The sequence below is a fragment of the Heptranchias perlo genome, chromosome 13 (genome assembly GCF_035084215.1).
Source record: "Heptranchias perlo isolate sHepPer1 chromosome 13, sHepPer1.hap1, whole genome shotgun sequence".
Classification (NCBI taxonomy): Eukaryota; Metazoa; Chordata; class Chondrichthyes; order Hexanchiformes; family Hexanchidae; genus Heptranchias; species Heptranchias perlo.
This window is the reverse complement of record NC_090337.1, coordinates 28,597,316-28,621,594: the sequence shown is the minus strand read 5'-3', so window position 1 is coordinate 28,621,594 and position 24,279 is coordinate 28,597,316. Positions and strand designations below refer to the sequence as shown.

Here is a 24,279-nt window from a genome sequence, read left to right as displayed (position 1 = left end):
GTCTGAGCAAAAACTCACACTACCTGATTGATATTGATAAATGTTCTTTATAGATCACTTTACATTATTTATTTTATCTTTGTTTGTAAATATGACAATAAGAATTCCTCTATTTTTCTACACATGTCATGCACCAGCTGGGACTGAGAGACCATATGGGCAGAAAACCAATACTGATCTGACCCACCCATTAGGGAGTATGAAAGAGTAGCCAGGGGATAAATCATTTCAGTTCTCCCACCTCTCTCTGAGAAGCATATTGCAGCTTCATGATGATTCCTCACAACAATACAACTGAGATTGGCAACTGAGTAGGTTGGGGATCATAGTTGCCAAACCACATCCCATCACTTCAAGGTGCAGTGCAATGTTCCTGCATTACTTGTCACTCCAAACTTTCCTTTAAAAATATATAGCCAGATAATTGCTGCTAATCAAGAATATTTCCACAACAGTCAATATCCACAGCTAGTTAAGAGTTGAAATTATTGAAACTGAAAAGCAATCCATAACATTGGTCTAATAACTGTAAATGTCCTGAAGAGGTGTGTACTGCCCCATAAACGACCTGACACCCCTCTATCCAAAAGACACCATGGTGACTGAAGCCACCACATTGGACGATACTGGTAACCAAGGCATTATGCTTAACAAATCTACTGGAGTTTTTTGAGGATGTAACTAGTAGAATAGATAGGGGAGAACCAGTGGATGTGGTGTACTTGGATTTTCAGAAGGCTTTTGATAAGGTCCCACACAAGAGGTTAGTGTGCAAAATTAAAGCACATGGGATTGGGGGGAATATACTGGCATGGATTGAGAATTGGTTGACAGACAGGAAACAGAGAGTAGGAATAAACGGGTCTTTTTCCGGGTGGCAGGCAGTGACTAGTAGGGTACCGCAGGGATCAGTGCTTAGGCCCCAGCTATGCACAATATATATCAATGATTTGGTTGAGGGAACTAAATGTAATATTTCCAAGTTTGCAGACGACACAAAGCTGGGGTGGAATGTGAGCTGTGAGGAGGATGCAAAGAGGCTCCAATGTGATTTAGACAAGTTAGGTGAGTGGGCAAGAACATGGCAGATGCAGTATAATGTGGATAAATGTGAGGTTATCCACTTTGGTTGTAAAAACAGAAAGGCAGATTATTATCTGAATGGTGATAGATTGGGAAAAGGGGAGGTGCAACGAGACCTGGATGTCCTTGTACACCAGTCGCTGAAAGCGAGCATTCAGGTGCAGCAAGCAGTTAGGAAGGTGAATGGTATGTTGGAAATGTGAGGTCGAGGGGGACCTGACCGCAGTTCTGTGCAGGGGGGGTGGTGGTTCTAAAATGTGAGAGCAGAAGAACAGGAAATGGAACAGATGGGGTTGAGGGCCCTGTCTACCAAGGTGGAGGGGAATCGTTAGCTGAGGAAAAGGGAGGATATATCAGATGCTCTGGTGTGGAAAGTGACAACATCAGAGCAGATGGCAAAACTGACAGAAGAGAATGGAGTCCTTACAGGAAGCGGTGTAGGAAGAAATATAATCCAGGTAGTTGTGGGAGTTGGTGAGCTTGCAATAGATATCAATTGAAAGTCCATCCCAGAGGTAGAGAGAGAAAGAAGTCCAGGAAGGGAAGATCACTTAAAGGTGTGGGATGGGTGGAAATGTGATGCATAATTAATGAAATTCTCGCGATCAGGCAAGAGCAGGAAGCAGCACTGATGCAGGCCCTTACGATGAGAGATGGAAAGAAGGATCACACAGCCACATCTTTTTTCTCCGCACCAGACTCCAGCTCCGACTCATTCCACATGGATTCTGGCTAAAATTTCACCCTTCCTGTTTCAGATTCACTAATGATCAGCATTAGCTCCATGATATTCAACATACCTCTAACCACTTTATGAAATTCACCCACTCCACCATGTGCTGCCGGCATGCTTGCTCACAACCTTTCCTTCCACATCATCGACTCATTCACAGCCAGATTTTCTACCTTCATAGCTCAATGATCTCAAGCCAGGGGATCATCTTTGCTGCCCTTCTATTACCTTCTCCAGAATCACAGTGTTCTTTCTAATATGGGGAGATCAAAACTTAATGTTGTAAGATTGAAGGGGGCTGCCTACAGCAGGGAGCACATGATTGACTGAGAGCTGTTGGATATTTCAAGCCATATTAATTCTTTACAAAATCAGATTTTCTTTTAGATGTCACTTTTATTCACAATTGCAATATAATTTAAAATATTGTAGAAAACAAGTCAGATAACATAGTTGTTGTTCAAATTAAATGCTGTTCATTCTAATTTTCCAGTTACACTATGCTTTGCCATAATGTCAAACCTGGAATTTCTGAAGCATCTAAAATCAACTTGGCTTTTATCTGTTGATTTTCTGCCTTCTAATGTCTAATGTAAATGTAGCTTTTATTCTGCTCAACCTTTCAAACAAAATTTAATAAGTTTTCAGATGATTTGTAATTCAATCAAATCACAACATTGCAGCTGTACAGACAGCAGTAATATATTTGGTAACTGTCAGATGAATCTGTAATAGGTTTAGACTTGTAATTTAAATGTCAAGTAGTTTAAAAGGTAATACAGTGAAATTCAGCTCCATGCAGATCCGATAAATGTTAACTCATCTCAAATGAAAAAAAAATTCAAATCCCAGTTTTCCTTTATTTGTTGTTGTGGTGTTTAGTCTGTTAATATATACATTCTTTTTGTATACAAGAGCAAGGTTTACAGCCTACTGTTAACCTCCCTGGAATATTTTAATGTGAAAGAACGAGTGTTATGCAAACTTCTTTCCATTAGAATGAAGTATGAGCCAGGTTCTAATTATACCAGGATTTTAACACCTACACTCTCCAATCTATTGTAGGAGAGCATAAGGGCATATGGTTCTGTGGAACAACAGAAGGCAATGTAGAGTGTCAAGGAGGATGATTGCTATCAGGAGAGAGTTGAGTTATAAAAAAAACAACTTGAGATTTTCAGTTTTGAAAGCAAGTGCGAAGAGGGGACCTCGGAAGTATATAAGATAGTAAACAATATAGGAAAGGTAAATCTAGAAAACTGTGGCTAGTTAAACCATTACAATAGGTCAAGGGGCACAGGTTCAAACTGGGGATAAGTAAATTTAAGACTAATGTCAGGAAGTTCTTAATACTTAGAGTGAACTTCTGGGAAGGGTGCTCGAGGCAAAAGCCCTGGAACCAGTTAAACAGTTGGGTGCTGTGATGGGGTTAGGTTCTTTCTGCTTGGATGAGTGAGAAAAAGCTGAATATACTTTCTTATGCAGATCAATCTTATGCTGCATTCCAAATAATAGATTAATGCTGCAGGCAGACCTCTCCTCTCATTTGCTAAAATCCAATTGCAAACTATTACTAACTTGCACTAGACTTCTAAATTGGAAAACCTGTCCAGTTCCCCTTTTAAACAATTTACGGACCTAACATTCTCTGCTCTGTATAAAAAAATATTTAACTAGTATTTCATAACCCTGTACAAGAAGAAGCCCCTAAACTCTTTGCTCTATCAATACCTTCTTAAAGCTAATCCTCTTCTCCTACAATCCAGATTCAGTTCAAAGAATTAATTACTTTCAATTTTATCTCTTCCCTTTTTTTGGAAACCTGAATCCTTCCTTATTTCACTCTTCATTTTGCTGAATAGAATAACCTTGTATCCCTCAGTAGGTTTGGTAGGACTGTTGTATATTCAGGACTGCCATAGATACTTCCTGTGTCAATGGTGTCAGTCGCCTCTTAAGCAGTTTGAGCATTTTGTTAGTTGCTCCTATTAATTCTTATCATCCTAGGAAATGATATCAATGTCTAACTTTATTATACATTCAGCAGCCTGTAACCTTCCTTTTTAAACTTACGCAAATCCAGTTTTTATTTTAAAATTCAACACCTAAACATAACCTTTTTCCAAATTCTTTCTGTAGATCAATGGTCAAAATAATCCTGAAGCATGACAAGGACACTGATTTAAGTCCTGATAGGAAGATTTCCTTTGTGTGCTGTGCATAATGAAATTGTCAATATGTTCCTTATAATTGCGGTTATGACGGCACTACACAGCGCAGGGGAAATCTTCCCGCATCATTTGTCTTTGTTCCTTTCTTAATGCATATATGTCCATTTGGAAGCACAGTAAAATTGAATACATTGTAAGTGTTATTCAGCAATGTTTATTATACATAGTTAATACCCAATCCTCGAGCCTGTGCTCATAGCTTCCAATAATGCAGTTAATGTCTGTTTTGCTGATTACTTTATCTCACACCACAAAGAGAATCCTCGCACCATATTTTGTAAGTTATTTTCTCACGTCTTTAAGGCTTTGCACAATTAGCTATCAAAGAAGCCAGTTAGGCAGTCTGATCCTATGCTTTTGCTAGTGCTACTCTGATCTGCTCATTTGATAGTACATGAGACCATGAGACTGCTTTTCCAAATACAGATCTGCAACCACTGAAATTATTTCTCTTGAATAACCTCCATCAAAGTTCTGCCATGCATCTTGTAATCACAGTTAATTTGATTTGTATCTACATGCACCACTTTCATTTATCTGCATTAAACAGCATTAGCTCAACAGCTGAGGCTCTCCAGATCCCTTTGAATTATCTCTAAGTGCCATGCATTTTGACATCCCACGCCATTTTGTATCAACAATAAGCTTTAACGTTGTGCTTTTGGTCCCTCATAACATCTAGATCATGTATTCTGCCATCCCCTTTGAACTAAGGCACATTAATAAATGTCAATTAGAAATCATTTTTCTCTCTTTTAATTTTAGGATATGTTTTCCAGTTAGTGAATGCGTACCTCCCTCATACTATTTCAGGTTAACACCTGCTTAAAAATAGCTCACAGAGCAACATAACACAAGTATGCGAAGCAATTGTGGCTGCATTTCGCCAAGCAGAACGTATATTCCCCTTTTTGTTTCCCTGCCCTATATAACCAACCCACCCTCCAGCCATCACCTACCATTTTCTAGCCATTAGAAGATGCAAGAGAGAAGGCATGGGGTGACCCAATCTCCAGTTTTTATTTCCTGTGAAAACAAATTAGCCAAAATTAAAAACTTGTGTGAAGCATCGTGGGCATGAAATTTCAACCCCCAATTTATTGCTTCACTGGTCCAATACCTGGCACAGTCAGAAAATCATATGTAATGGAGCACATTACCTGCTAATTTTATCATTTATGTTCAAAATCATCTATGTTCAAAATCATCTCGTAGTCTTGTAAGATATGATGATTTTCCAGCTTTAAATCTGTACTGGATTTCACTGATCATGTGTTTTCAGCGATCCCATTTAATGTCCCTCAAAACATTCAAGTGTCTTCACTATTGCTGAAATCAGATTATTGCTGGTCAGTAAACCCCAGGGTTTTGTCTCTTTGCTATAAGTTGTTGCCGCATTAATCAACTTCCACTCCTCTCAGCGCCTATAATGAAGTGTAGGTCTCACCAATGTCTCTTTTATTTCTTGTAAACAATTTTACAACACCAAGTTATAGTCCAGCAATTTTATTTTAAATTTTAAATTCACAAGCTTTCGGAGATTTTCTCCTTCCTCAGGAAGGAGAAAATCTCCGAAAGCTTGTGAATTTAAAATTTAAAATAAAATTGCTGGACTATAACTTGGTGTTGTAAAATTGTTTACAATTGTCAACCCCAGTCCATCACCGGCATCTCCACATCTTTTATTTCTCTTTTCAAACCTGCAAGCCTGATTATTATTATATGTAATATTTACGCAGTACATCACTGTGATACTGAACTGCAATAATGATATCAAATGGAAGTGTTAGCAAAACTTTACACAGCATCTATAGTGAGGATGATTTTGGAGTTATAATTTCTCTTTCATGTAGGTCTCTACATGTTGACCATGGCTAGCTGGCGCATTTACTTTGTGTTTGACCAATAAAGGCAATTTTAGTCTATGCAACTATATTCTCTATCATAACCAATTACACATAATAGTATTGTATTGTGTGTAGTTCCACTTACAACAGTTATTGTGCATTTTGCTTACCAATTTGATCATTCTTTTCTCATGTATTTGATCATCTTTGCTGAAAACATACCAAAAGCTCGTAGGTGGTAAAATGATGGAAGCATCACATAATTTACTCATTCAGTCCAAGTAACAAATACAGAATGTTGTGACAAACCCAAATTGAAATGTATTATGTTTAGCTCCAATTTGTTAGGGTGTGCCCTGGTAACAAACTATATAGAGTTAGCTGAAGGAGAATCAGATGGCTGGGAGTTTGATTCCCAAGACTGCCTTTTACTTATGCTTGCCTGCTGCTGTTGACCAAGCCTATATCAATTCTCCACCGATGACCTATCAATAGGTCACTGACCTGAAACGTTAATTCTGTTTCTTTCTCCACAGATGCGGCCTGACTTTCTGAATATTTCCAGCATTTTCTGTTTTTCTTTCTATAGTTCTTATGTCGCGAATTCATTAAAAGCTAAGAATGGATGATAAAGGAGACTATTAAGATTTAAAACAACTCTATATTCAGCAGCTCTTGCTAGCTTACAAAACTCCATTGCACATGACTTCTCCAGCCTAATTCTGGAATTAATACATTGTCCAATACTGATTGTTAAATGACTGCCTATAAATGCCTAAACTTAAAAGCCTGTAGGAACAGGCAAGCAAGGACGGGATGGACTATTGTTACTATTGTGGAAAAGAAGTGGAAACTTTTTTTTGTACAATAACATCTTCAAGGAAGAAGAAGAAAATAGAGCGATGAACTCAGTTTTACATTTGCACTGTTAAAGCAGTAAAGAGAGAGAAAGAAGAGGAGGGTAAAGGAAGTGGACTGATTTGCAATTTAAGACTTTTATTTTCTGCTTTTAAAAGAAGCACCGCAATAACATGTAGCTGCTTGTGTTCGCTGTGGCCAGACTTATTGCACATCAAGGAGATAGTGCCAGGTCCAATCCTCCATCTTCCCTTTCATCATGGGTCATGCTGTTTCACTTGTACGCATATACCCCGTGCAATGGCACAGAACGAGGATGCTTCTTTGACTAGGCATTCATCCATCCCAGTACCATGTGTGATCCTCAGCAGAAATTTCAACTGCTGCCTTGAAGTTCAGGGCCACAGGGGCACGCAGCATCAGTGGAAAGGTTGAGGGACCTAAGTCCTCCTCCTTCACTTATGTATGAGGTCTGAGGCTAGTCAGAGCAATCAGTCCAAAATTGACTGCATTTGCATTTTTTAACTATTTGTTTCCTGCACCCTATTTTCTGGGATGTGCCTGGTGCTGTACATGGATCACCACCGTTTGTGAGGGAAGTTTGCTATGCTTCAAATTCGGGTGGGGTCCATGCATTGGTGTTTTAACAATGAAGACAGAAGCTTCTAGGATTAATTTAGTCTTTTTGGAACAACTTGAAGAGGATTGCAGGGGACTTCCCCTCCTTGGGTCTATGTTAGAATGTGGGAAAAGCAGTATTTTCTATCGCGAGCACACGAAGGAGATCTCCAAAATCAGATGATTTGAGATCTGGAGTCTCATTTGACCATTACTTTTGGACATCTGGCCCTGCAATGAACATACAAAGAGAAGCATATGCTGAAGGACCTGTGACTTGTTGGGTCCAAAGGCATGTTCATTAGGTCTCAACTTTGAGTTCTTCATGACCGGGAACACAGCTTGCCCTTCTTGCTGGAAAAGAGGTGTGAGACCTGCAAGTAACGCACTGGATTGCTCTCTGAAGACACATTCCTTTCCTCTGATTTGGAATTAATTAACAACAGTGCTCATGCTTTTTAAAAGGTATTTTTCTCTCCCGATCCAACCAGTGAGGGTGCCTGCAGAGTTTTATAAAAGAACCTATTGAAGGTCAATGCGGAGAGCATCAGGTGGTTTGAGGGACCGCTAGCCCTAAGGGAGCTGTACACTTAACACCAACAGATCAATGCTCTGAGCCTTCAACAGTTGATCGCGGAGTTCTACAGGGCATTCTGTTAAGTCCTGGGAAATGACTACATGCAGATTTTGAGGGAAGCACTGACAACTGTAGAGATGACACAGGACTGTCATTGGTCTACAGCCCAAGAAGGAGACCTGCAAAACTTCAAAAAACTGGTGCTCGATCGCCCTCTTCAGCACAGACTATAAAATGTTTGCAAAAATCTGTCCACCAGTTTCATTCAGTGCTGGTCCACATGATCCACCCTGATCAGTCCAACAGGGTCCCCCCCACCACCACCTTTTAAAATCAGGGACATGGTGTTCACAAATGTCTGTTTGGAATTCTGTGGGCTTTCTGGTTCAGGACAAATTTTGTCATCCAGATCTCACTTTGTATGCAAGCACAAAATGTTTAAAATGAATGGACATTTGATGGCCTTCCTCTGCTTTCAGAGTAGAGTGTGTCAGGGATGTCTCATATACAGTCAATTGTATTTCATCTGCCTGGAACCTTTCTTCCACTGCTTTCACCTGTGGGTTGGGCATGGAGGCCATTCTTTCAGCTCACACCGGTAACTTGCTTCTCATGGTGACCGTTCCGGTTGACCTGCGGAGAATGCACGAGTGCCAATGGGTGTATCTACCACATCCTCCACAAGGATCAATTGGGTTAAGTGTTCTTGACTTTTAGTAGGCCAGTGGCAGGAGCACTCCTTATCAAAAAATCTCCTTGTTCAGCTAGAGAACCACCCATCTATTATACCTTGGAGTTTATCGAAGTCCCACTGAGGACGCCAGGCCAGCAAATTGGACCAAACTGGAGTTGAAAGTCTCCACATGGCTCAGATGCTAGATAGGATTGTTCTGAGTGCTTTCCTATGGGTCAATATCTATCCAGGTGTTCAGGAGCATTTTCTGATACCAGTTAGTCAATTTGATTGCTCCTCTTGAATTTGTCACCAATATAAGAACATAAGAAATTTTTTTTTATTCGTTCATGGGATGTGGGCGTCGCTGGCGAGGTCGGCATTTATTGCCCATCCCTAATTGCCCTCGAGAAGGTGGTGGTGAGCCGCCTTCTTGAACCGCTGCAGTCCATGTGAAATAGGAACAGGAGTAGGCCATACGGTCCCTCGAGCCTGCTCTGCCATTCAATAAGATCATGGCTGATCTTCAACCTCAACTCCACTTTCCTGCCTGACCCCCATATCCCTTGATTTCCCCTAGATTCCAAAAATCTGTCTATCTCAGCCTTGAATATACTCAACGACTCAGCATCCACAGCCCTCTGGGGTAGAGAATTCCAAAGATTCACAACCCTCTGAGTGAGGAAATTCCTTCTCATCTCAGTCTTAAGTGGCCGACCCCTTATCCTATGACTGTGCCGTCAAGTTCTAGACTCTCCAGCCAGGGGAAACAACCTCTCAGCATCTACCCTGTCAAGCCCCCTCAGAATCTTATATGTTCCAATGAGACCACCTCTCATTCTTCTAAACGCCAGAGAGTATAGGCCCAGTCTACTCAATCTCTCTTCATAGGACAACCCTCTCATCCAGGAATTAATCTAGTGAAACTTCGTTGCACCGCCTCCAAGGCAAGTATATCCTTCCTTAGATAAGGAGACCAAAACTGTACACAGTACTCCAGGTGTGGTCTCACCAAAGCCCTGCACAATTGTAGTAAGACTTCCTTACTCTTGTACTCCAAGCCCCTTGCAATAAACATCCTGACAAAAACTGTTTGATTTCTCCTGATCTCTGTGGGAGTTCTGATCTCCTCCTCAGGGAAGGTGGTTAGTCACTAGTGTGCCTGCGCATCCTGTTAGTGACTTTCCACCTTGACTCCCTGCATATCTATACATTGAGAATCCTTTGAAGTGTGACTGCTGGTGAAGTTTTTCCTTTGTTAGTTGCACATTCTGAATTACAATGGATAGCTCTTCTACTTCAACTTAAAAGAGCTCTCTCTCTCTCTCCAACTTGCTTGTCACCTATCAGGAACTGCTGAAAGTTTGGAGCTTGGTCTTTAGCAGCTGGGACCGTCTCCAAACCAAGTTTGTAGGCCTTTACGAACATGTAGGTAAGAGAGAGAGATGAGCCCTTGGTGCAATGTTCAATAGAATGAAGAACAAGCTGGATATTGTTGGAGATGTTAGTCTTGACACTAAATCCGTCATGCTGCAAATGCCATCTGTGAAATAAAATCTGCACTTGACCTTGACTCTGTTAAGTGCACTAAGATGGTTCAAGGGTGTAAAGTGCTTCTGTTTGATCCCACTCCATTCAGATGGTGCAGCTCATGGGCGCAAGGCCCCGAAGTCCCTGCTTGATCATGTCCACCCCAACTTGAGCTGCCCCTCAGAAATTCCTTATGTACCATTCCACTTTGCATGGAAGGATCTCTTGTACTCATAACTGCTGCACACTCTCTATTTCCTCACCTTTGTCTTCTGTTGGGATACTTCCTGACGGAATATGTTATCAACTTATATGGACGGACGTCCCCAGTGGAAGACTTTGTATTCACAAATCCTTTGCTGCACCAATGGGGGACCTGGGACAGAGTGTGCTGCTTAGCACAGAGGCATAAAACATGTATTTGGGCCTTCTTATGGACGTCCTGGCTGCATGTCCATTCTGCAATCGGACAAAGCCATTTTCCACATTTATGCAGTGCTAGAGGTTGCAGCCCATATTCCATTATCTGAAAGTGCTGTTCCTCAGCTTTTGATTGCACTTCTTCACCCAATTGTTTATTATTGGTCACCTAATGCACAGGGCAAGCAGTTGAGAAGACTCCACAGTTTCAAGATCACCAGGGAGGGTCTCCCCAAGTCCTAACCCGTGTTCCAACCTTTAGTATATGCCTGAATGGCCATTGACTACAACACAGTGTCCGGTGGTTCATCTGAAGCCTTCTGTGACTAGTAGGCACTGCAGGGCATGTATTGTTTTATAGATCCAAATTGAACAATTGTTATTTAAAAGATTTTAACTAATCTACATTTTTAGTTTGGACAAGACTACCTTTCATTCATTGGTGATGGCCTCCTTCCATGGGTATAAAATCATAGAATGGTTACAGCACAGAAGAAAGCCATTCGGCCAATCGAGCCCAAGCCGGCTCTTTGTAAGAGCAATCCAGTTAGCCCCATTCTCCTGCTCTTTCCCCGTAGCCCTGCAGATTTTTTCCCTGAGAACTACGTGGATAGCACGTTTGAGGAGGTGGTCACCCGGCAGCTTAAGAGAAGGAATGGGTGACTGCCAGACAGACAAGGAGGACCAGGCAGGTAGCTCAGGAATCCCCTGAGTGCATCTCGCTCTCTAATCAGTATTCAGTTCTGAATACTGGTGAGGGAGAAGGTTCCTCTTGGGAGTGCAGCCAGAGCCGAGTCCACAGCACCATGAGTGGCTCAGCTGTACAGTGGGGGGAGGATGAAGGTCAGGAAAGCAAGAGTGATAGGGGATTCAATAGTTAGGGAGCAGACAGGTGTTTCTGCGGCCGCATACGTGATTCCAGGTTGGTATGTTGCCTCCCTGGTTTCAGGGTTAAGGATGTCACTGAGCGGCTGCAGAACATCCTGAAGGGGGAGGGTGAACAGCCAGAGGTCATGGTCCATTTCGGTACCAACAACATAGGTAGAAAGAGGGATGAGGTCCTGCAGGCAGATTTTTAGGAAAGAAATTAATAAGCAGGACCTCAAAGGAAGTAATCTCCGGATTACTCCCAGTGCCACACGCTAGTGAGTATAGAAATAGGAGGATAGAGCAGATGAATGCGTGGCTGGAGAGATGGTGCAGGAGGGTGGGCTTTTAGATTCCTGGGCAATTGGGACCAGTTCTGGGTGAGGTGGGACCTGTACAAGCCAAACGGGGTGCACCTCCACAGGGCCATGACCAATATCCTCGCAGGGAGGTTTGCTAGTGCTATTGGGGAAGGTTGAAACTAGCTTGGCAGGGGGATGGGAACCTGAGCGTAGATTCAGAAGGGAGAGAAGCAGAGCTGGAAATGGAAGACAAAAAGTTAGTAAGTGAGTTTGGAAGACAGAGGAAACAAAGGTTAGAAAATAGACAACAAAAGAGTTGGCCGTGCCTAATGGTATATACGTCAATGCAAGGAGTCTAGTGAATAAGGCAGATGAGCTAAGGGCACAGATTGACATGTGGAAGTACGATTATCTTAGCTATTACATAAACATGGCTTGAAGAGGGGCAAGATTTGCAGCTCAACGTTCCTAGTTACAGAGTTTTCAGACGAGATAGAGAGGGGGATAAAAAAGAAGGGGGGAGTGGCAATATTAGTTAAAGAAAGAATTGCATCTGTGAGGAGGGATGATATGTGAGAAGGATCATCAAATGAGGCCATATGGGTTCAGCTAAAGAACAAAAAAGGAGCAATCGCACTGCTGGGAGTGTACTACAGACCCCCAAAACAGTCAGAGGGAGATTGAAGAGCAAATATGTAGGCAAATTTCTGAGAAGTGCAAAAACAATAGGGCAGTAATAGTAGGGGATTTCAACTATCCTAATATTAACTGGAATACAATCCATGTAAAAGGTATAGAGGGTGCAGAATTCTTCAGTTGCATTCAAGAGAACTTTTTTAGCAAGCTCAACAAGAGAGGGGCAGTTCTGGATTTAGTTTTAGGAAATGATGCTGGGCAGGTGGAAGGAGTATCAGTGGGAGAGCATTTTGGTGGTAATGATCATAATTCAGTTAAATTTAGCATAGTTGTGGAAAAGGACAAAAATAGAACAGGAGTAAAAGCTCTCAATTGGGGAAAAGCCAATTTTACTAAGCTGAGAAGTGATTTCGCAAAAGTGGACTGGAAACAGCTACTTGAAGGTAAATTAGTGTCAGAACAGTGGGAGGCATTCAAGGGAGAGGTAGTGAGGGTTCAGAACAAACATGTTCCCACAATTAAAAAGGGTGGGACTGCCAAATCTAGAGCCCCCTAGATGACGAGGAACATACAGGGTAAGATACGGCAAAAAAGGAAAACTTATGTCAGATACCGAGAGCTCAATACTGCAGAAAGCCTAGAGGAGTATAGAAAGTGCAGGGGTGAAATTAAAAAGGAAATTGGGAAAGCAAAGAGAGGGCATGAAAAAATACTGACAAGTAAAATCAAGGAAAACCCAAAGGTGTTTTATAAATACATAAAGAGCAAGAGAATAACTAAGGAAAGAGTAGGGCCTATTAGAAACCAAAAAGGTAACCTATGTGTGGAGGTGGAAGATGTGGGTATGGTTCTTAATGAATACTTTGCGTCTGACTTCACAAAATAGAGGGGGACTTTGTAGTTGATTGTAGTTAAGGAGGAGGAGTGTGAAATATTGGATGGGATAAACATCGTGAGAGAGGAAGTATTAAGGGGTTTAGCATCATTCAAAGTAGATAAATCGCCAGGCCCGGATGAAATGTATCCCAGGCTGTTAAAAGAAGCAAGGGAGGAAATAGCGGAGGCTCTGACCATCATTTTCCAATCATCCCTGGCTACAGGCGTGGTATCGGACGATTGGAGGACTGCTAACGTTGTTTAAGAAGGGAGAAAGGGATAAACCGAGTAATTATAGGCCAGTCAGTCTAACCTTGGTGGTGGGCAAATTATTGGAATTGATTCTGAGGGACAGCATAAATCATCATTTAGAAAGGCACAGGTTAATCAAGGACAGTCAGCATGGATTTGTTAAGGGAAGGTCATGTCTCACTAACTTGATTGAATTTTTTGAGGAGGTAACAAGGAGGTTCGATAAAGGTTACGTGTTTGATGTAGTCTGCATGGATTTTTGACAAGGTCCCACATGGAAGACTGGTCAAAAAGTAAAAGCCCATGGGATCCAAGGGAAAGTGGCAAGTTGGATCCAAAATTGGCTCAGCAGCAGGAAGCAAAGTGTAATGGTTGACTGGTATTTTTGTGACTGGAAGGCTGTTCCAATGGGGTTCTGCAGGGCTCAGTAATGTGGTATATATTAATGATTTGGACTTGAATTTAGAGGGCATGATCAAGAAGTTTGCAGATGATACAAAAATTGGCCGTGAGGTTGATAGTGAGGAGGAATGCTGTGGACTGCAAGAAGATATCAATGGACTGGTCAGGTGGGCAGATAACAGGACAGGTAGATAAGGTGGTTAAGAAGGCATATGGGATACTTTATTAGCCGAGGCATAGAATATAAGAGCAGGGAGGTTATGCTAGAACTGTATAAAACACTAGTTAGGCCACGACTTGAGTACTGCGTACAGTTCTGGTCACCAAATTACAGGAAAGATGTGATTGCACTGGAGAGGGTACAGAGGAGATTTACGAGGATGTTGCCAGGGCTGGAGAATTTTAGCTATGAGAAATGATTGGATAGGCTGGGGTTGTTTTCTTTGGATCAAAGGAGGCTATGGGGAGATTTAAAATTATGAGGGGCCTAGATAGAGTGGATAGGGAGGACCTAATTCCCTTAGCAGAGGGGTCAGTGATCAGGAGGCATAGATTTAAAGTAATTAGAGGGGAGCTGAGGTGAAATTTTTTTAACCAGAGGGTGGTGGGGTTCTGGAACTCACTGCCTGAAAGGATGGTAGAGGCAGAAACCCTCAACTCATTTAAAAAGTACTTGGATGTGCACTTGAAGTGCTGTAACCTACAGGGCTATGGACCAAGTGCTGGAAAGTGAGATTAAGCTGGATAGCTCTTTTTTGTCCGGCATGGACACGATGGGCTGAATGGCCTCCTTCTGTGCCGTAACTTTCTATGATTCTTTGATTCTAAGTATTTATCCAAAACCTTTTTGAAAGCCACACTTGAACCTGCTTCCACCACCCTTTCAGGCAGCGCATTCCATATCATAAATATGCGCTGTGTAAATAAGTTTTTTCTCATGTTGCAAATCACCTTAAATCTGTGTCCTCTGGTTCTCGACCCTTCTGCCAATGGGGACAGTTACTCTTTAATTACTTTATCTAAACCCTTCATGATTTTGAACACTTCTATCAAATCTCCTCTTAACCTTCTCTGCTCTAAGAAGAACAACCCCAGCTTCTCCAGTCTATCCACGTAACTGAAGTCCCTCATCCCTGGAACCATTCTAGTAAATCTTTTCTACACTCTCTGTAAAGCCATCATGTCCTTCCTAAAGTGCAGCGCCCAGAATTGGACACAATACTCCAGTTGTAGCCGAACCAGTGTTTTATAAAGATTCAACTCTATGCCTCTATTTATAAAGCCCAGAATCCCATATGCTTTTTTAATCGCTTTCTCAACCTGTCCTGCCACCTTCAAAGATTTGTGCACATATACCCCCAGGTCTCTCTGATCCTGTACCCCCTTTAGAAGTGTACCATTTAGTTTATATTGTCTCTCCTCGTTCTTCCTGCCAAAATGTATCACTTCGCACTTCTCTGAGTTAAATTTCATCTGCTATGTGTTCACCCATTCCACCGGCCTGTCTATGTCCTCTTGAAGCCTATTACTATCTTCCTCACTGCTGACTTCTAAGTTTTGTGTCATCTGCAAATTTTGAAATTGTGCCTTGTACACCCAAGTCCAAGTTATTAATATATATCAAAAAAAGGGTTGGTCACAGTACCGACCCCTGGGGAACACCACTATATACCTTCCTCCAGTCCAAAAAACAACCATTCACCACTACTCTCTGTTTCCTGTCACTTAGCCGATGTCGTATCCATGCTGCCACTGTTCATTTTATTCCATGGTCTTCAATTTTGCTGACAAGCCTATTATGTGGCACTTTATCAAATGCCTTTTGAAAGTCCATGTACACATCAATCATATTGCCCTCATCAACCCTCTCTGTTACCTCATCAAAAAAACTCACTCAAGCTAGTTAAACACGATTTGCCTTCAACATATCCGTGCTAGCTTTCCTTTATTAATCCACACTTGTCCAAATGACTTTAATTTTATCCCGGATTATCGTTTCTAAAAGTTTCCCCACCACCGGGGTTAAACTGACTGGCCGAAAGTTGCTGGGTTTATCCTTACACCCTTTTTTGAACAAGGGTGTAACATTTGCATTTCTCCAGTCCTTTGGCACCACCCCCTATCTAAGGAGGATTGGAAGATTATGGCCAGCACCTCAGCAATTTCCAACCTTGCGTCCCTCAGCAACCCAGGAGGCATTCCATCTGGACCGGGTGACTTATCTACTTTAAGAACAGTCAGACTATTTCAGATTGTCCTTGTAGCTTTGCTCAAAACCATCCTCTTGGCCTGAACAAAACAAGATCTTACTGAAATAAAAGAATGTCCATAAATGTTCATACTATATCATTACAATATCGTTTGGCCTTAAGTTCTCCCCACATGTTAGACTCACTGGTCGGGAAGTAGACAACTCCAGTAAACTCTACATTAATACATTTCAGTAGTTAATGGGAACTTAAGGGTGACCCTTAGACCTACATTATTTTGGAAAGGGCTAAAATGGCTCTTGGTGTGAAAATCTGGAATTTTTCACAGTCTTTTCAAAAAGTTTATTGTGAAAAAGGTTTGATTTTTGATTATTTTAACATCCAGGACTTTGCTTTGCAAGCTAAAGATGCACATTGAAAAGGAAAATTAAATGTCTGCATGTGGTTATCGAATCTGGGTTTGGGTAGGTGCTGCTCAGAATACTGATCCACACTTTTAATCATTTCATTGCCAACAACTCTGCTGCTTAACTTGCCTCCAGTCGCCATCAGTCATCATGGGTTCCCCAGATTCAAAGATTGTTTGAAAAACACACAACCTTAGTTTTAATTCTGCTCAGTGTCCAGTTCATTGACTTAGAACTTGATTTTAAACTAAAACTATCTGCAGCAGTGAATGTTGTATTCAGTAATGTCGTCTGTGCAGAGGTCATTGACGACTAAATTAGATTTCTGTTTTTGTTTCAATATAACCTTTTAATACAATAATGACTAGGGCGTATGGACAACAATGTTTGCTGCTGCACAAAGGAAATACGTATGCTGCAAATTTAGTGTCAGTGTGAAATGATTTCTGCTTTGATCACTGTTAAGCATGCAGGAGGGAGTTTTAACCATGCCCCCACCTGGTGGAAATAGGTGGGGTGGAGGGGGGGGAAGGTGATAGCAATTAAAATGGAGTGAATGACTTACCCACTGGTTTCCTGCCCTGATCTTGACAACTGCAATTTTAAAGAATGAGTTAATTAAGGTTTTCACAGTGGAATTTTAATCAACGTGAATTTCTTTTCTTCAGGCCCCCTGGATCAAACAGGAATTGCACTAAAAAGCCTGTTCTGTGTGAACCCAATGGATGAACCAGGGGAGGTACGTGTCTCCGTCATTATCTGTAGCTATATATTCAATCTTACCAATTTTGCTGTACCATTCAAAGCACATATAAATCTGAGGGATTCTGGAAAATATCATCTGTCAATCTTGTTTGAGAAGGCTGTGTTTTTCCCACTAGCAATGAAAATGATTTCCAGCATAAAGTGAGCAAAGCCTTGTGCCTCATCTCCTGATGCAAGCTTTGCTACAAATTTGCAAGTGCTTTTCGTCCTATGATATTGATGATCCATGTAGTGGATTTTTGCTGTCACTTTGCCATTTTATGATGAAACCCTTTACCTTGTCGATAATTTGAATATATGCTGGAATATAATAAATGTTTGCTAATTGTAGGTTATAGGTTAACATCAACATATCTCATCCAACACTAAGTTTGTTAGCAGCAGAAAATGAAGTATGCATGATTGATACTGAACAAAGCTACAGAAAAATGTTATTCTACCTTCTCCAGTTCATCTCTGAACATAATAGCTATCAACTAGTAATTAAGATAACCATATTCAGCTATTAGTTGGCTTCTCTTTGGTAGACGAGAATTTTGAATGGAATTGTGCAAATTCGATGAATATAACATTGCAACATTGGACTTCTTTACATTATGACATATCCAACCTTTTCTAAATCAATTAATAAGTTTGTAGTTACACAATAACTTCCATTTAAAAGATGCTAACATATCAGGAAACCTGCTGTATCTTTTGATTCACTGTTCTCTAATGGGTGTGGAGTTGATTAACAGTCTTACTGGTATTAAGGGCTAAGTGATAAGCCGGATAGCTGAATAGTACTGGATAATATTTTCTGAAGTTTTTGGGAATGATGAACAGCGCTGTCCTTATCACACTGAAAATTAATCATATGCATTGTTCTAAAGGAGATGGAAAGAAGTCATCCAGATGGGTTTTGTTTCTTCCATTCTTGTTAAGATCAGTTTTGCAAAACCAGAGGTAGCTCCTCAGTATAAAAAAGGATGCGGTAGAAATTAGTCATGTCCCGAAAAGCCGACACAACACGTACCCATTTCTATCCCAGTAATTCTATTTTGGAGTCATACTTCATGAATCGAGCCCTAATTTTTTTTCCACAAATGAAGTGATGAAATTGACAGGACTACTGGAGCAGGCCGAGTCCTGAAGGACATAGCTGCCAGACTGGGCCTGCAGCAGGTGGTGAGCGAACCAATACGAGGGAAAAACCTACTTGACCTCGTCTTCACCAATCTACCTGTCGCAGATGCATCTGTCCATGATAGTATTGGTAGGAGTGACCATCGCACAGTCCTTGTGGAGATGAAGTCCCATCTTCACACTGAGGACACCATGCAATGTGTTGTGTGGCACTACCACCGTGTTAAATGGGATAGATTCAGAACAGATCTAGCAGCTCAAAACTGGGTATCCATAATGTGCTGTGGGCCATCAGCAGCAGCAGAATTGTATTCCAGCACAATCTGTAACCTCATGGCCTGGCATATTCCTCACTCTACCATTACCAACAAGCCAGGGGATCAAACCTGGTTCAATGAGGAGTGTAGAAGAGCATGCCAGGAGCAGCACCTGGTGAAGCTAGAACACAGGACTGCATGCATGCCGAACAGCGGAAGCAACATGTTATAGACAGAGCTAAGCGATTTCACAACCAAAGCTCTGCAGTCCTGCCACATCCAGTCATGAATGGTGGTGGACAATTAAACAACTAACGAGAGGAGGAGCTCCGTTACCATCCCCATTCTCAATGATGGCAGAGTCCAGCACGTGAGTGCAAAAGACAAGGCTGATACGTTTCCACCCATCTTCAGCCAGAAGTGCGGAATGGATGATCTATCTTGGCCTCCTCCCGAGATCTCCACCTTCACAGAAGTCAGTCTTCATCCAATTCAATTTACTCCAAGTGATACAAAGAAATGGCTGAATGCACTGGATACAACAAAGGCTGTGGGCCCCGACAACATCCCGGCTGTAGTGCTGAAGACTTGTGCTCCAGAACTGGCCACACCTCTAGCCAAACTGTTCCAGTACAACTACAACACTGGCATTTACCCGACAATGTGGAAAATTGCCCAGGTGTGTCCTGTCCACAAAAAGCAGGACAAATCCAATCCGGCCAATTACCGCCCCATCAGTCTACTCTCAATCCATCAGCAAAGTGATGGAAGGTGTCGTCAATAGTGCTATCAAGCGGCACTTACTCACCAATAACCTGCTCACCGATGCACAGTTTGGGTTCCGCCAGGACCACTCGGCTCCAGACCTCATTACAGTCTTGGTCCAAACATGGACAAAAGAGCTGAATTCCAGAGGTGAGGTGAGAGTGACTGCTCTTGACATCAAGGCAGCATTTGACCGAGTGTGGCACCAAGGAGCCCTAGTAAAATTGAAGTCAGTGGGAATCAGGGGGAAAACGCTCCAGTGGCTGGAGTCATACCTAACACAAAGGAAGATGGTAGTGTTGGAGGCCAATCATCTCAGCCCCAGGACATTGCTGCAGGAGTTCCTCAGGGCAGTGTCCTAGGCCCAACCATCTTCAGCTGCTTCATCAATGACCTTCCCTCCATCATAAGGTCAGAAATGGGGATGTTCGCTGATGATTGCATAGTATTCAGTTCCATTCGCAACCCCTCAGATAATGAAGCAGTCCGTGCCAGCATGCAGCATGACCTGGACAACATCCAGGCTTGGGCTCATAAGTGCAAGTCACATTTGTGTCAGACAAGTGCCAGGCAATGACCATGTCCAACAAGAGAATGTCTAACCACCTCCCCTTGACATTCAACGGCATTTCCATCGCCGAATCCCCCACCATCAACAGACCAGAAACTTAACTGGACCAGCCACATAAATAATGTGGCTGCAAGAACAGGTCAGAGGCTGGGTATTCTGCAGCGAGTGACTCACCTCCTGACTCCCCAAAGCCTTTCCACCATCTACAAGGCACAAGTCAGGAGTGTGATGGAATACTCTCCACTTGCCTGGATGAGTGCAGCTCCAACAACACTCAAGAAGCTCGACACCATCCAGGACAAAGCAGCCCTCTCGATTGGTACCACATCCACCACCCTAAACATTCACTCTCTTCACCACCAGTGGCTGCAGTGTGTACCATCTACAGGATGCATTGCAGCAACTCGCCAAGGCTTCTTCGACAGTACTCCCAAACCCACAACCTCTACCACCTAGAAGGACAAGGGCAGCAAGTACATGGGAACAACACCACCTGCACGTTCCCCTCCAAGTCACAAACCATCCCTGCTTGGAAGTATATCGGCGTTCCTTCATCGTCGCTGGGTCAAAATCCTGGAACTCCCTACCTAACAGCACTGTGGGAGAACCTTCACCACACGGACTGCAGCGGTTCAAGAAGGCGGCTCACCACCACCTTCTCAAGGGCAATTAGGGATGGGCAATAAATGCTGGCCTTGCCAGCGACGCCCACATCTCATGATCAAATAAAAAAAATAAGACCGCTGTTAAGAGGTTGAGTTATTGAGATCACTGACAAAATTTCCAATGAATAGGGTGTGACTTTCATTTCATCTGATTTTGCTTTAAGTTCTTCCCCTAATGTGAAGAATTAAGGTAAGCAAACTGCTGTAAATACTGTGAATTAATGTTCTCTCTTGATAAAATCATGCTGCTTTCCATTCTGTGAAAGCAGTTAGTGAATGACAAGTAAAAAGCTCCATCCACTCCTCCTCATGCAATGTGTCGTGTTTTTATTATGTAATATATCTTCTGTGCTGCTATATTTGTATCACGTCTGTCATTTTTCATAAATTGTAGCAGAAAAGCTAACCGATCCTGTTGTGGCATGCTGTCATATTGCGCCTTAACCTCCAGTGACGAGAGACATTCAGAGAAGGGCTTCGCTACTAAATACTAGTTTTTTTTTAAGCACAGACAACGGACTATTATTAAAAAATAATTTAAAAATTATGATTGGTAGATTGAGGGGAAATAGACCTTTTGGAAAATCAACTGTTAAAAGAAAACATCTGTTGACCGTAAATGTCATAGTTAGTTTTAAGCAGATGTAAAGCTTCTCCCTGGATGGTGCTACATGAGATGTATAACCTGCATTATCCTATCTTTCTATCAAAGAATCATGCAATGTCAGCCACTGTTGACCAAAGAAAGTCGAAACGTGTGCGAATATCAATAGTGGTAAGTGAGGAAATGACATGCGGTCAAACCATTATCATCAATATATAACCGCATTGTCCAATCAAAATTAATTCAGATTTCTTTTACTTTGCTCAGGGCATCATGCAAAATCATTTAAATTTTATCCTTTGAGCTCAAAAGAGAGATAAAGAGATAGAGCGGTGCAGTTGAGCTGCCATATTGCTGGCCTCCTCTAGATATTTGCTTTCTGATAGGACTTGAGGCAGTTGGGAGTTTATGGTACACAATGCAGAACTTGTTTCATCTACAGAACATTCTGTAAATAGTTTTGTGACAGTAATTCTACAGCAAAATTCTCATTTTCATAATGTATTGATATATTTGCTTTCAATCAAGATGGCTGACATAGTCATTGAAAATCAGTTTAAGCAACAAAAACTGTACTCCCCCTCCTCAGAATAATCGAACCATTTTCACAAAGTTCTATGCACACCAATTTAAGGACAATTATATGTAATGTAATTATTTATCCTTTTTAAATTGACTTTATACTTAAAAGCTAGTGTTTGGAAAAACAAGGAAAATGTCACGCTTTCTTAAATCTAGTAGAAAAAGCCATAGTACTGAAAACCACCCCCACAATGTCTGAGAATGTCAGTTAATCACGATCTCCAAATGCAACAAAGGTTATTGCACTGTTGAAATAGATTGTCAAATTGCTAACTACATCAGCCCAACTGTAATGGTATGTTACGCATTTCAATAATCATCAAAAGGATTAGCTACCCCATCTGAGGCACCTAATTGGTTAGAATATATCTACCAACTACAAAAAGATTCTCTTTTGAGCTCAAGCGATAACCATTTCAATAAATACTTACACACATGAAAATCATTTTCATACTGAAAGAGACATTTGGTATTGCACTGCAACGGAAGGAGAGGAGAGATGTTATTCAGCACAGTAATACTTTTAAAAGGAATTATCTACAGCTGAATTCAAGCTGTGGAAACAGCAGCACTGGAGCTGGCAGTCGTCCTCATTAGTGCTGACTGTTGAAATGCTGATGCTTCCATCTAAAATAACCATACAACCAATCAATGTATAAGCAAATTCAGTCAATTATAAAAGTATGACCAGTTTTGACCATGGCTGATTTGTCAATTTTTTTGATCTGATCTATTTGTACCTGACTGTTTCTAAATCATATATTCACATAGTTACTAACATGTTTTGATTTCATTTGGCTTTGAAGCATTCGATGAAAGAATTCATGCAAATTTTCTGTATTATTTTCTGTACCCGTGTTGATGATCTTTTGGTACTCTCTTATTTATTGCTTTCAGTCCCTAGCCACCACCATTTGCTACCATATTTTTTTCCTGTGGCATAGAAACAGAATTGTCTGGACTGCAGTCTCCTCCGTAGCCACTCCAAATAGCGATTGGCCACTAAGTTTGCTTCAGGAGGATGAGATTTGACCATTTTATCTTGCTAGATTTCCCCATTTACAACGGAGTGTTCCACTGCTGCACAATGCTCCAATTAGCAACCCTACCAACAACTGGGAGAGTTTGAATACCGATCAGGGCTGGGTTTTAGTCTCAACTGCAATGGTTGGGAGCTCAAACATGTCACTAGCTGTTGTGTTTGTGTTTTTGAATTCTAGCTGGGCCCTGGGTCTGTGGGCTTTATATATACGGGCAATGAATACCAAAGCAAGAAGGCAATGTATGTAGTTTTGAACACCCCATCATAGAAAGGAATTGGAGAGATGAAAAAGGTGCAACGTAGATTCGCTAGGGTGATATCAGGGATGGGAAATACATACAAAGTGATTCTGTGATCACACACTCCTATTCAGGAAGCCTCGCTTGTATGAAGTATGGGTCAGAGATGGGGCTACAACATTAAAGCCATTAAATATGCCTTCCCACCAGGAGCATGAAATCCCCCAGATAGCTGTGATTGAGAAACTTTGGAAAAATTAGGGCTTATTCACTGCAGCACAAAGTTATGGGGGGGAATCTAATAAAAGTGTTCATAATTTTGGAAGGATACAAGACTGTAATAGGTGAAAGATGACTACCGGTTATCAATGAATTGGAAATAAGAGGGAGTTAACTAAGGGTTGGTACTAGAAGCATGTAGGGGGAAGTTAGAAGATGGTTTTTATGCAAAGGGACTACTAGAATACAGGATGGATTTTAATGCGGTTATTGAACTCAAGTCAGTTAACATGTAAGAGAGAATTAGATAAATATTTGAAGAAAATAAAACATTTGATATGAAGCTCGTAACAGAACTGGCATGATGGGCCATGGTCTCCTCCTGCGATCACATTTCTATGATTTTACAATGCGACCTGACAGCAGTTGTCACACCTTGATGATCATTTAAAAGATTTGTTTTCAGCTTGTCATATGGATTTTATTTTGCTTTTAACAAGAGTTTCCAGCGACTGGTTAGAATAATTCTGTAGCAATGAGCCACCCATTTATGCCCATGTTACTTCTGTAACAAAACAACAATTTGTGTCTGGCTTTTGTCAGTTGGATTCAGTTCTTCCACTTGAGTGCTTGGAGTCTTCTAACAATTTCAGAACTTTGAAATGGCTTGTATAAAACAAACTAAAATACAGTCATTTAAAACCTGTTAGACATATCATGGACACCATGGCCTAGAAATTCGATCACGCCCGAAAATAGGCAGCAGAGGGTGAGGCAGCTCAGTATCGTGGATCAGGCGTGCAGTCAGCGCTGCTTATTGATCCCACGCCTGTTTGGGAGTGGCAGGAAATTGGGCATATCTGACCCGACTTAAAGGCAGCCAGCACCTCTTACAGGAGAGGTGCACTGTGAAGAGAGAAATG

General features: G+C 41.6%; 1 protein-coding gene across 1 annotated transcript in view; it reads left to right on the top strand.

Annotated features, from left to right (window-relative positions):
* The window catches only part of LOC137331445 (chloride channel protein 2-like), a 412,704-nt gene that overhangs the window by 346,417 nt on the left and 42,008 nt on the right, over nucleotides 1-24,279 (top strand). Inside the window, exons 19-20 of the mRNA XM_067995242.1 lie at nucleotides 17,191-17,261; nucleotides 21,383-21,445. Of these exons, the coding sequence (XP_067851343.1) occupies nucleotides 17,191-17,261; nucleotides 21,383-21,445 (134 nt within the window). The remainder of the gene's footprint in view (nucleotides 1-17,190; nucleotides 17,262-21,382; nucleotides 21,446-24,279) is intronic.